Source organism: Mus pahari, chromosome 20 (genome assembly GCF_900095145.1).
Source record: "Mus pahari chromosome 20, PAHARI_EIJ_v1.1, whole genome shotgun sequence".
NCBI lineage: Eukaryota > Metazoa > Chordata > Mammalia > Rodentia > Muridae > Mus > Mus pahari.
In genome coordinates this window covers 7,268,876-7,281,427 of record NC_034609.1, presented here as the reverse complement: position 1 = coordinate 7,281,427, position 12,552 = coordinate 7,268,876, and the positions used below count along the sequence as shown (strand labels likewise).

Genomic DNA, 12,552 nt, shown 5'->3' with positions numbered 1-12,552 from the left:
GTGACAGGCAGTAAGTGATAATCGCATGTAGTACTGGGAGTAATGTCAAGGACTTCCTCCCTAAGGTAAGGCGCGAGTGAGAGTGGAACACTTACCTTCAATGTTATTTAAAGCAAACAGTCTTGTGCGGAAGCACAGTTAGATCTCAGCCTCAGAGCAGAAGCTGAGAACGTGGGAGGATTTGCTCACAATGGAACAGAATGCACACAGCAGAGGTCAAGCAAGACACCTCCGAACTCCGTGCTGTGGGATTTAAAAAAAAAAGGGGGGGAGGCTGCGGTCTCCCGTGAGCGTGCCTATAATCTAATGCTGAGAGACAGAGGCAAGGGAGTCGTGGCTTCAAGGCCAGGCTTCCAATCATTATGTCTCAGAAAACAACAACAAAATAAAAATGTGCTATGTGAGGATTGTCAGGCTCCCAGAAAGGGCAAGGATTTCAGAAGAGTCAGGCAAAAATTGCTAGCAAAGTACCATTTCCCCTCTCAAAACTTTTTGTGGGCTCGTCTTTCTCTTCCTTTTGGACTTTTCAATTCTGAGTTAAATAATAGAATTAGAATGACACAGCAGACGCCTTGAGATGCTGCAGCTCTCTGACCCCGATGTTCTTTGCAAAGCTGGAGTCGCTTTCCATCCTAGCAAGTCCACTTCCGGGAAGGCGGGTCCTCCCCCCGCAGGAGGGGGCGGATCGGGGCGGAGCATGCGGGACTCTTCCGGTTGACGTGTCCAACCCGGGCGCTCTGACGTAGCAGGATATCCGGTGTCGCTCCCTCTGTTGGGAGCGGCTTGTGTCTGCCGTTCTAGCCCGCGGCTCGGCCTCTCCTCGGCGTCCCCGGCCACTGCGGTGAGCGGCGCGGCCCCGCGAGGCCGCGCGACGTGGGTGGGTCGGGAGAACGTGAGCGACCCTCGGGCTGCTGGCGGGTCGCGAGCCGCGCGGCTCTCCCCGCGCCGCCGCCTCCAGGCCTCCCAGAGCCTGGAACCCGGTGTCGCTCTGCTGTCACCGGGATCCAAGCCCGAGCGGCAAGAAATCTCCCCTCGTTGGCACAGATTCGAGGGAAAAAAAAAATAGGTCTGAGATGTCTTAGTGGGTACAGAATGCATCCACGGTCACCCGTGGCCACTCAGCCACATGCTCCAGACTTCGCTTTGACGTACTGACGGAAGGCCCCGTGGCGTGGCCAGCGCGATTAACCACTGATTAGCTCCGAAGACTGCCCTGTCCGAAAGGATTGGGCACCAGAGTGAGAACACAGACGCCTGGTTGTCTCCGTTGTAGTTTTTCTGAGTGCTGAAAACCAGCTTTGTAAGGGTTGATGTCTGTGTTGTGTGGGGAAACAAACCCCGAAGCATCCGACTTGTTAAAACTGTTGCATCTAGGCACGGGGGACAGGCCGCGAAAGCGACTGTAGTTCTTAAGTCTCTTAAGAGAAAATGGGTTTGTTTGCAGTCAGGCCTTGGATTGCTGGATATTCGATTAGATACCATGTGGGTGACAGCATTAGGGCTGATACTGTATAGTTCAAAATGGTTATTTTGACTTGGCACAAAACAAATATTTTTAGTCATTTCTTACTAATGGTGCGTACATAGTTTTTTTTTTTTTTTTTTTTTTTTGAATGAAGAGAATAGTTAGGGTGTAATTACTCTAGCTGTTAGGTTAAGGCCCTTGATGCTTATGCTGTGTGAGAGTTGTTTGGAGGCCCAGAGAAGGGCCTTAGTTTAGGAGCCTGCAGCTGGAATAATGTGTGTGTAATGTTGCTAAAGGCTTCAGGTGTGATGAGGTGCGTTTAAAATTGAAAGACTGATTTACTATTTAAGGAAAGTATACATGCTGTGTGACTGAACACACCAATTAGAGCTTTTCTGTTTTCTTGTTTAGAAAGAAGGGAACATGCCGAAAAAAAAGACCGGGGCGAGGAAGAAGGCAGAGAACCGCCGAGAACGCGAGAAACAACTGCGGGCATCAAGAAGTACTGTGGACCTAGCCAAGCACCCGTGCAATGCTTCAATGGTGAAAGCTTTTTAAAGCAATGGCTGGTGGTTGAATGGAGGACTGTATAGTACCATATATAAACAAGTACCTGAAAAACATGATCAACTATGGTGTTCCTTTACCTGAAGAACCTGTTAGAGGTGTCCTCAGTATTTTACTGAGTAACAGTGATGTTGTTGTTGTTGTTAGAGTATGTATTATCAAGCCTGGCGTATCACCTCATGAATTACTGGTGACAATAGATGTTGAAGGCGAATGGGTGACAGGAACTGAGTGAGAGGCTCCAGGTTTTTTTTTTAATATATTCTTTAGCTCAGTTTTCATCATTTTCTCCCAGCCAGTCTCCGTTCACTGATTGCTCTTGCTGAGCACCCTGACTTTTAGACATGTCCCATGTTCTTAACTAATTTGCGCCTCCCTCTTTTGTATGTTTATAGGATTCCCTAGTGTGTACTACATAGGACTCATTTGTTTATGAATGACAGAAACACAATTTAAAGCACCTCACTACAGTAGTCCCTCCAAGTAGTGGAAGAAGAAAGGATCTAAGCCTTGGGGACGGCTAGGCCTTGGGCCGTCCTCTGCTCTTGTTTCCTTGGCTCTTTCTGCCCCTGAGGATTGCCATGATTTATTTGTTCAGCTTCTTGGTTCCTGGTCGTGTGCTTATATCACATCTCGTATTGTAGAGGTCACAGACAAAGATTTCTCATAGGTTGGGCTCGTGTCCTTTTTTGTCCCAGGACTGATTTATGGTGTACTTGGTCAGATGTCATGGTACAGATATGACGGGGGACTGTGTTGTGAATGTCGGGTTCTTTTGAAAAGAGGAATGCTGGCAGACAGGACAGCAACTGGAGTGCATAAGTGCATGTCATGGAGTAGTTTTTGGTATTTCAGTAAAGGGAAAGGAGCGGAGTCAATGAGGCCTGGGGAGAAGAGGCTGGGACATGCTGGGGAAAGGCTGAGCAGCGGTGCCTTGGCTCCAGAGAGTGACAGACTGGAGAGCTTTGAAAGCCCTGCTTAAATGGACATACTGCAATCTTTAGTATTTCCTGTCCTTTATTTCTAGCACCCATACAATATTGGCAGATTGGATGTTTTTTTAATTAAAATAGAAAATTGAGCAGGAATTTGTCTGTTTTCTGTAGTATTTGGTTTCTTTAAAACAACCAAAAGAGAATCTAGTATGTTTAACTTTTTTTGTAATATGGCTTTTTTTCCATCATTGGTCACAGAGTATAAGTTTTTTGTTTACTTTTGCTAGAGGAGTATGTACAAGAGTTTGTACACACAGGCTGAGTTGGAATTGGGATGTAGAACCTCTTATAGTTTAATTTGGGAAACAAAATAGTCTTTATGATATAAGTAAATGTTCTATTTTCAGCTAGCAGAAAATTAATGTTATGCTTTAAATTTTACAGGAATGCGACAAATGTCAGAGGTAAATTTTCTTTTTCTTTCTGTATGAAATTGTCCTTGTGTGTTTTCTGTTGCTATGCTATAACACTTGGGGAGGAAAGGGTTCATTCCATCTTACATTTATGAGGGAAGCCACGGCAGGAGCGCAAGGCAAGAACCTTGGGGTTGGAACTGATACAGAGATGGTGGACGAATGCTGCTTACTGGCTTATTCCAGGTTTAGCTACCCTTCTTACACAGCCCAGGACTACCTGCCAGGGAGGCACTGCCCGCGGTACAGTAGGTCCTCCTCCATTGAGTAGCAGTTAAGAAAATGGTCTGCAGGCGTTGGCCATGGTCCGTCTGGTGGAGACAGTGCCTCAGCTGAGGCTCCCTCTTCTCAGATACTCTAGTTTATGTCAAGTTCATTAAAAACTAACTAGCACAGGGATAAATTAGTCTCATCCTTTATCTGAAATTGACCCTATTTAAAATTTTTGTTTTACATGACAAGGCGGCAGAAGAATAGAGCATTTTGCTATTTTTGTAATTCTGTTCAGAAGTTACCAATTTGTGCACAGTGTGGTAAGTATACAACCATGAAGGCATGTCTTTATCAATCAAATGTTTGTATGGCAGCTACCAAGTATAAGTGGAGCTATTTCCCTAAATTCTAAATAAAACTGGTGTTTCCTAAGAACCTGAAGTCTGATTGGAAAGCACATTTTCTTTCGTTTTCTGTTATCTGACTCTGCTTCTCAGGAAACAAGATGCTGGTAAACCAAGCATCTTCTGATTGTCTTGTGTTCCACTCTGTAGTCTGATGGGCAGTTGATATGTCATCACTAATCTTGTCATACTGTCTGATAAGAAGAGTCCTGGCCAGATGGGGCTTGGTAGTTTGTAGGTGAGCACATTTTAGGTTCTGTGGTGATTTTTATATATGAATAGACCTAAGTGCAACAATTAGGCTCTGTAACCATTCACTGTGTCTTTTGATAGTATGTGGCAAGAAATAACTGGTGTGTTCAGGCCAGGCAGTTTGTAGTGTGAATATAAAATTCATTTTAAAGCATGCTCTTGCAATGTTTTAATTGACTTGAATTTCATAAGATTTGAAACTGCCAAAATGATCATCGGATTACAATGCATAGCCTAGAACTTCTGCTTTTATTACAAGCATGAATTAGCATGTTCCATATAAATTATTGTGTAACAACTTTTATGGATTAATATATTTTTAATCTCTCAAGATCTGACTAAGGTAATGAGATATATATCTGTGTAATTTTTCTGTTTATGTAAGTGGGAAAATAGCTGCTTTCATTTTTAAATTTTTGAAAACATTATTTCCATAGGTACTTGAGTTAGGTCAAAGAGGAACTAGTGAACACTTTCTGTATGTATTGATTTGCAGAACTAATAGTGTATATGTACATTCTTTTTAACCAGGAAAAACAAAGTGTATGATGAAGTCTTCAGACTGTGTCATCAAGCATGCTGGTGTGTACAGTACTGGCCTTGCTATGGTGGTAAGCTGCTTTTCATTTCTTAGTGTAGTAGGTTTCCAAGGATAAGATTAAGTCATTTTAACCCATATTTTAATCTGTTTTAAAAATAAGTTTTACTAATTCCTAGAGAAGTTTATACACTGTATTTCCACCATATTGACTTCTACCTCTTCCCAGATCTATCTCCATCTCTAGCCACCCAACTTTGCGTTCTTTTTTTAAAAAAATTGTATTTTATACTATTTTAACCTATTAAGTCCAATTTATTTTGTCCAAATACTATTAGATGTAGTGCCTGCCTTAGAGCTTGGTCAGCTACCAGGGATCACACTGTCAAAGAAAACTGATCCTGTCCCAGCAGCCTATCAGATACCAACAGGGGAGTGGCTTTTTGCTCATATCTCTATGCTGGGATAATGCTGGCTTTGAGCTTCCTGCACAGGTTTCCTGTGCATTGTGTCAAAGTTGCTATGATTTTTATGTGCAACTGCCCCATTGTGTCTGAGCACACTTACTTCCTCATAATCCTTCCTCTACCATATCTGGCTCTCACACCCTGGCTTTTTTTAGAGATCCCTGATCCTTGGAGAGAGGGCTATGTTGTAGACATCTTTCTGTATGTTAATTACCATGTATTGTAAGGAAAGACGCTCCTCTGATGAGGTTTGAGAGACATGCTGATCTATGTATACAGCAATAAGTCACTAAGAGTCATCTTAATTCTATGTCGGATTATCAGAATAATAGTAATGTGACCTATGACTGATGGAGCCACAGGTTCTTGGTCCTGATAATAGTGCAAGGCATGAGTTTCATCTTCTGGAGGAGGCCTTAAATCAGTCAGGAGTAGCTGGTTGTTGCCAGACGTCCATGCCACTGATGTATTATCAGGGCATATCTTTCTAAGAAGTCACGGTTGTAGCTTATAGGATTTGCATCTGGGTAAGATTGATGATCACTTTCTCCTCCTGCAGAGTGCATAGCACTGTCTAGCACTATGAGAGCTAGCCAGGAGGAATGAAGCTTGTAGTATCATCCCAGCCCAATGATGGTGCTTTTTATGTATTCTAGTTGCCCATCCAAATAAAGGAACCATGTACCTTTCTAAAATGTTAAATAAACAGACTTCACAAAATCCATTTCCTAAATTTATAAGACCTTCATCATCATTCAAACCTTTTGGTTAAATAAGGTTCAAAAGAATTTAAGGTTTAAATATTAAATCTGACAAAAAGTATGTATTAGTTATATATTACCTTTACTTGATAGGATTTTATAAGGAATTTTAGTGTCATAAATAAAAACAGGTGGATTATTTGATATATTTTGTTCTTTTTCACTAGAAGATAGTATTTTAAGAATGAGCTATGGTTGGGGCTGGTGAGATGGCTCAGTGGGTAAGAGCACCCGACTGCTCTTCCAAAGGTCTGGAGTTCAAATCCCAGCAACCACATGGTGGCTCATAACCATCCGTAACAAGATCTGACGCCCTCTTCTGGAGTGTCTGAAGACAGCTACAGTGTACTTACATATAATAAATAAATAAATAAATAAATAAATAAATCTTTAAAAAAAAAAAAAACAATGAGCTATGGTTTTATTATATTCTGCAGTGTTATTTATTATACTTCATGTCCAAATTACATCCTTTGAGGACAATAATACTGTTTTGTTTTATGTTCATGCGCACTCTATGTATACACCCACATGCCAGAAGAGGGCATTAGATCCTAGTATAGATAGTTGTGAGCTAACATGTGGTTGCTGGGATTTGAACTCGGGACCTTTGGAAGAACAGACAGTGCTCTTAACCTCTGAACCATCTTTCCAGACCTAGTAATAGTAGTTTTATGTGTAGTGTTTATGGTAATTTCCCTAACCTGGATTTTCCCTGGGATAGAACTTCTTTGTTCCCAGGCATGAGTCCTTTGCCTGCTCTTTCTTTCTGTGCTGATAACCATTTGCTACCCTTCCATGTCCTTGTGTGGGGTGACCAGGAAGGCAACTGAACCATCCTTTGGTGTTTTCCCTGAGCCCTTTGCTATGTATTGTGAGTTCTGGATTGTGGAGTTGAGAGCCCCTCTTTTTATTGCTAGATGCTTAGCTGATGGAGGAGAGATAGATGGAAGCTTTCCTACAACTGATCTCACAAGTCAGAAGGAGTAGCCCCTGCTGTGTTTTGGTCCTTTGTTTTGTAACAGCCTTAGTGGTTGCAGTGGTCCTGTGGTAACTGGTAACTGATCTGGAGCTCTTGCTTCTTTGTTGCAGGGTGCAATATGTGACTTCTGCGAAGCTTGGGTTTGCCATGGGAGGAAGTGTCTTAGCACCCATGCCTGTGCCTGCCCACTCACAGATGCAGAGTGTGTGGAATGTGAGCGAGGGGTATGGGACCATGGTGAGTGATTAGGTGCAAATGTGTCTTAGTCGTGAGTAAATGCTTGCTTGCTCACTCTCTCCACATAGATACTTTCAGATCTTTGACCTCTGGTACAGTTTAAGAGTCAGTTTGGTTGGAAGGGGATTGTCCCAGCAGTACTAGTACTAGTACCCAGGCAGGTAGAGAGGGCAGTTTGTGGGAGGACAGGCTCCTCTCTCAAGCCTGTTCCTGTTCTGTAAAGTTGGCTGGCAGGACAGAGTGGAGACCCACAGTTTAATGATTCAATTTGAAGTACATCAGTGGTTCTCTTTTAGCTGCTGCTACACAGTTTTGATGTGCTTCTGAATTTAGTTGCTGTCTTTGACATGTTATATGGGTAAGGATTTTTAAATTACACTTGTTGGGTTTTATTTTAATATCTCAGGAGGACGAATATTCAGCTGTTCGTTTTGCCATAATTTTCTCTGTGAAGATGACCAGTTTGAGCATCAAGCCAGCTGCCAAGTTTTAGAAGCAGAAACATTTAAATGTAAGTTCTTTTGCTAGCTATTCTTGTACCTAGGATTCTGAATAGTGAAAATGTGAAACTTAATTAAAAGGAATAATTTTTTTTAATGCTATCTCTTAGTGTGTTGTATGCTGTGTATATTTTGTTTACGGGGAATAAAACCTCCAAACATTAGCGCTGGGTCTTTCTCTGGGGATAATAGTGGTATACTGGGTCAGCCCTTCTTCGTTTTGTGGCCTTGATCAGACATTACTGTTCTTGTAACATTCCTGGTCCTGTGCACCAGCTGGCATTTTCACCTTCAGGTTTCCTGTACCAACCAAGGTCAGCTTCTCCTTCCCTTTCTCATTGCCTTTAAGTATGTGATCCTACTCCTAGTTCATCTCTAGCAGGGCAGGGACTCGGACTTCTTCCCGGGAGAGCTCATCTTCCTTTTGGGTTGGGTATCTGAGCTCAGTATTTAACCTCCACTTATAATTGGGTTAATAGTACTAGAATTATATTTGTAGATAATTTCAAAAAGCTATTGAAATGAGAATATGCATAAAGTGTTTATGCTATGATGGTTGATACTGACCCTCATTAAATAGTAGTTACCATCCTAGAGAGAAGACTGACGTTCTGTCCATTGTATGGTTCTTATTCTGGGATAGTTGCTAATCCAACACTCATCTACAGATTTTAGTTGCTCAGTCATTGAGCTGAGATATGCACTGCACATTGTATATAAAATTCATTATTTACACAGAAATTTCCATGAGTTTTTTAAGTACATTGCATTAAATACTGCCCTATCCCCATTTTAGGCTTTGGCAAAATGTATAGGACAAAAATAAAGTTATCTGTGGAGGAAGCCTGGATGCTTTGTGTGTTTTATAGCACTTGAACCATGCAGGTCAGCAGCTGACTCGTTCACTGTCATTCCTTTGAGTGAGCATCCACCGATACAAGAAGTGGCCGATAAATATGCAAGACTGAGTAGCTGACAGCATGTTAAGCTGAGTCTTGTCTCCACAGGTGTTTCCTGCAATCGACTTGGCCAGCATTCCTGTCTGCGCTGTAAGGTGTGTCTGCTTACTGTCTCACTTAGAGTTTGATTTGAATCTCTGTACTCTTGCTTCAGCTCTTGGATACTTACAGCGCTAATATATGTGGAATTTAAAGCTTACCTGGCTTTTTCTTTTGTTTTTCTTCAATTAACTAATGAGCTAGTTAATTAATTGACACTAGGTCTTGCTCTGAGGTCTGGACTGGCCTTGAATTCACAGTAATTCTTCTGCTTCTGCTTCTGCTTCCTAAGTTTTGGGGTTTCTGGCCTGAAATGCCATATCTGACTTACTCTTTTAGCTTTCAGATCGTGGCATGGCAGTTGGTAACTTAGTGGCTTTCCACTTTTCTTGTAGTAGTTACCTCTATTACATGCCCCCATGGTCCCAGCTCAATGTTTCTTATGCCTCATATTTGTGGAGAACATTGTGAGCTGAGTCCTGGGACTGTGAGTTCAGTAGTACCTGCTTAGAAGAGCATTCATGGTGAAGATTTCCATGTTTCCTTGGCTGTCACCAGTACTCTTGTTGCTGGAAGCTCACTGGATAGATAACTCATTTATCTCAGAAATACTGCTCTAACCTTTCTTGTCCATGTCCTGTCTTATTTCTCCCAGTTCTGTGTGAGTGCTACAGAATGCCTTTCAGTTTGCCAGCAACGCTTCTGCCGGAGAGATTTTAAGCATTCATTGTGCTCTTTTCTGCTGCTTAGAGCATGCCTGTCTTTGCTCACTTTACCCTGGTTACCTTGCGATGTCAGCTAAGACTCCATGTTGTTCAGTGGCCCTCTTTTTTTCCTCAATACCTAGGACTTTGAAATTGCCTTTCCTCCCCTTAGTTGGATGATGGTGTACTCTGAAGGTGACCTACCCACTGTTTTGTTAGCAAAAACCTCAAATATAAACAAGTCTATAGGCCACTTTCTATGCCATCATCTGTATAAGTGTCTGCCTTGTGTTAGGACTTGTTTCAGAAGAGTCCTGGAAAAATCCATTTCCCTTTAAGAAATAGAAATCAAGAGCAATCCCAGTACAATTTTTTACTTTTCCTTAATCAAAACTATCTTCAAATTTTCTTGCAATACTGGATGGTATCGTTTTATATCTTAAATTAAATATTGCCTTATTTCTGCTTTTCTTGTATAGGCTTGTTTCTGTGATGAACATACAAGGAGCAAAGTGTTTAAGCAAGAAAAAGGGAAACAACCTCCTTGCCCTAAATGTGGGCATGAAACACAGGAGACAAAGGATCTTAGCATGTCAAGTAAGGAAGGCTTCTTGTAGGATACCAATGGAATGGTTGGCGTTCATGCTTAGACTACATTTATCTTTTTCTCTACTTTGTGCGTGCGTGTGTGTGTGTGTGTGTGTGTGTGTGTGTGTGTGTGTGTGTGTTGTATGTGTATACACATATTTATGAGCTCTGCTTTTGTTTGAAAGGATAAGCAAATGGGGTTTAATAGCTTTGAAAAATATGTGGGACTGTTTCTCAATTTGATATAAGAAATATGCTGAGGTTTGCTGTTGGCCTTGGTTATTTGTGATTATGTTGTCTAGATTTCTATGAGAAAATGAGGAGAATGCTTCCCTTTTCATTTAAGAGTAAGCATCACTGTAAGAGTATATCCCATGGCTGAGGGATGTGTGAGCATTGGCACTGGCTGATGACGTGGATTTGACTGTCTTTTGTAGCACGCTCCTTGAAATTTGGCAGGCAGACTGGAGGAGAAGAAGGAGATGGAGCCTCTGGGTATGATGCTTACTGGAAGAACCTGTCCTCGGACAAGTATGGAGATACTGGATACCATGATGATGATGAGGAGGAGGATGAAGCAGAGGATGAAGAGGAAGAAGATGGGAAGGACTCAGATGCCGAGTCATCAGATCTGTTCAATAATTTGAATTTAGGAAGGACCTATGCCAGTGGCTATGCTCATTACGAGGAGCAGGAGAACTAGGAGCCACCCCTTGTTGGCACTGTGGGAAGAGCAGGCTGAATCATGAGGATGCTCAGACGTACCCTCCCTTGCCTTGTCCAAAAGACTAGTCCACTGGGCTCAGGGGAGGTTCTAGCAGTTCTATAGGGACTGCTATGTGAACGTGTAGTGTAAGTAAAATGAGTTAAACGTCAGACAAATGGAGTATCATGGATTGGATTATTACAGAGTTCAATAATCTGGTGGGTTTTCCCAGCTAGAAACATAATAAAATACATGATAAAGGAATAGAAAGGAAATATATTTATTTGAAATTAAATTACCGTCTTTATTAAAGGCACTGCTTATAAATTCATGTCTCTGATTTTACAAAGTGTCACGGGTAAAATTATCATATTCTTTCTCTTATTTCAATCCATACAATGAGAGTCATGTCATGTTCAGTTTTTCACTGACTTCATGCTGTGTAATATTCACGTCTGCATTAGTGGTTGCCATGTTCACCATTTTCTTACAATGTATATCCAGTGCTTGTTACTGCCTCACTGACAGACAGAAATCTAGCTGTTTTCATCCACATAATGGCAGGACTAGTGTTGCTGATGCTTCAGCAAGAGAATCTCATTTTAAAATAAATTTAGTATTATACTTGAATACTTTGGATATTGAGTTCTTGTTTTATCAACTTATTTTGGAAAACATTTAAGTATTTTTCTATGAACTGATGAGTTTTGACCTAATGTTGGTATAGTTATCTGAGATGAATTATGTGCCACAAAGATAAGTAGTGTAGACCCGTCTTCAGTGATAAATGGAGACCTGACAGTCGGGGCACAGGTGTCTGCTTCCTCCTTGTATTAGTAGTGACTTAGGATATTGTGCTTAGTGGTCAGCTCAGCTTCTCTTCTGCTGCTGTGACAGTATCCGTTTTCCAGAGCAACTTGGGAAGAGGGTTTATTTTGGCTTCCGATTCCAGAAGGATTTAGTATGTCATGGCAGGAAAGGTGTGGTGGTAGGAGCATAGAGCAGTTTGTCATATTTCATCAGTAGTCAGGAAGCCAAACAGGAAATGGGATGGACATGTAAGGCCTTAAGGTCCACAGGGATGTATCGGGGGCTCTACCTCCTAAAGGAGCCTTTCCAAATAGTACCACCAGTTGCGACCAAATTCGAACACAAGAGTCTAGGGGATTTTATGTGGAAACCATAACCTTAGTCGAAGGGAGAACATTGGACTGCTGAATTAGGGGTATTTGGAGAAATTTGGGTGACAATTTCTAGATCATTATTTTTGTAAGAGCAGCAGAGGTACAGAAGGACATGAGGTATGCATGGAAGCAAGAGGACCTCTGGCTTTATAGGAAAAGGCTTTTCGTGTCTTCCAGTCTAGAGCAGTATGTCACGTGCAGGTCAGGGCACTCTGGGAAACCTGAGCACCCCTGACAGGTGAGACTGAGGCATGTGGGTGCTGTAGAAGATCTTTAAGGATGAGGAGCCCATCATGCAGAGGCGTTCCCAGAGAGCATGGCTTTTTAACCTGGAGCCTTTGCAGCTCAAGCAAAACACAGGGAGGCTCAAGACCTGAGAAAACAGGAGCTATAAGAATTAGCCTGCATCTGGAAGAGCCAGAGTGATATTCTCCAGTTGCCACTGCTGAAGAGAATCAGAAGAGAAAGTGTGATGGCTTCCCATCGGGGTCTTAGATTACACAGTAGTTACTTTGTTAGAGGATTTAACACCATGGTTAGGATCCTGGGAGATTGTCAGAATTCCTTCCCAGGATGGC

General features: G+C 42.0%; 1 protein-coding gene across 2 annotated transcripts; it reads left to right on the top strand.

The window, feature by feature from the left end:
- Positions 1-743: 743 nt before the first annotated feature.
- Positions 744-11,420, top strand: Znf330 (zinc finger protein 330). Of its 2 annotated transcripts, XM_021220377.1 has the most exons (10): positions 744-841; positions 1,877-2,008; positions 3,412-3,431; positions 3,903-3,973; positions 4,841-4,920; positions 7,168-7,294; positions 7,701-7,805; positions 8,802-8,848; positions 9,976-10,093; positions 10,522-11,420. In XM_021220377.1, the coding sequence occupies exons 2-10, from the start codon at positions 1,889-1,891 to the stop codon at positions 10,785-10,787; spliced, it is 954 nt and encodes a 317-aa protein (XP_021076036.1). In that variant the 5' UTR covers positions 744-841; positions 1,877-1,888; the 3' UTR covers positions 10,788-11,420. The 2 variants fall into 2 exon arrangements, with proteins under 2 accessions (XP_021076036.1, XP_029388537.1); XM_029532677.1 differs by lacking the exons at positions 744-841; positions 1,877-2,008 and adding an exon at positions 2,018-2,180 and having other exon boundaries at positions 10,522-11,383.
- Positions 11,421-12,552: the final 1,132 nt, after the last annotated feature.

What these genes read in the sequence shown, in the direction of transcription:
- Znf330 (XM_029532677.1), top strand. Translation starts at nt 2,043, where the DNA reads ATGGAGGACTGTATAGTACCATATATAAACAAGTACCTGAAAAACATG. An exon ending in GAATGCGACAAATGTCAGAG is followed by an intron (nt 3,432 to 3,902) that starts GTAAATTTTCTT and finishes TTACATGACAAG; the next exon opens with GCGGCAGAAGAATAGAGCAT. An exon ending in AAAGGATCTTAGCATGTCAA is followed by an intron (nt 10,094 to 10,521) that starts GTAAGGAAGGCT and finishes TGTCTTTTGTAG; the next exon opens with CACGCTCCTTGAAATTTGGC.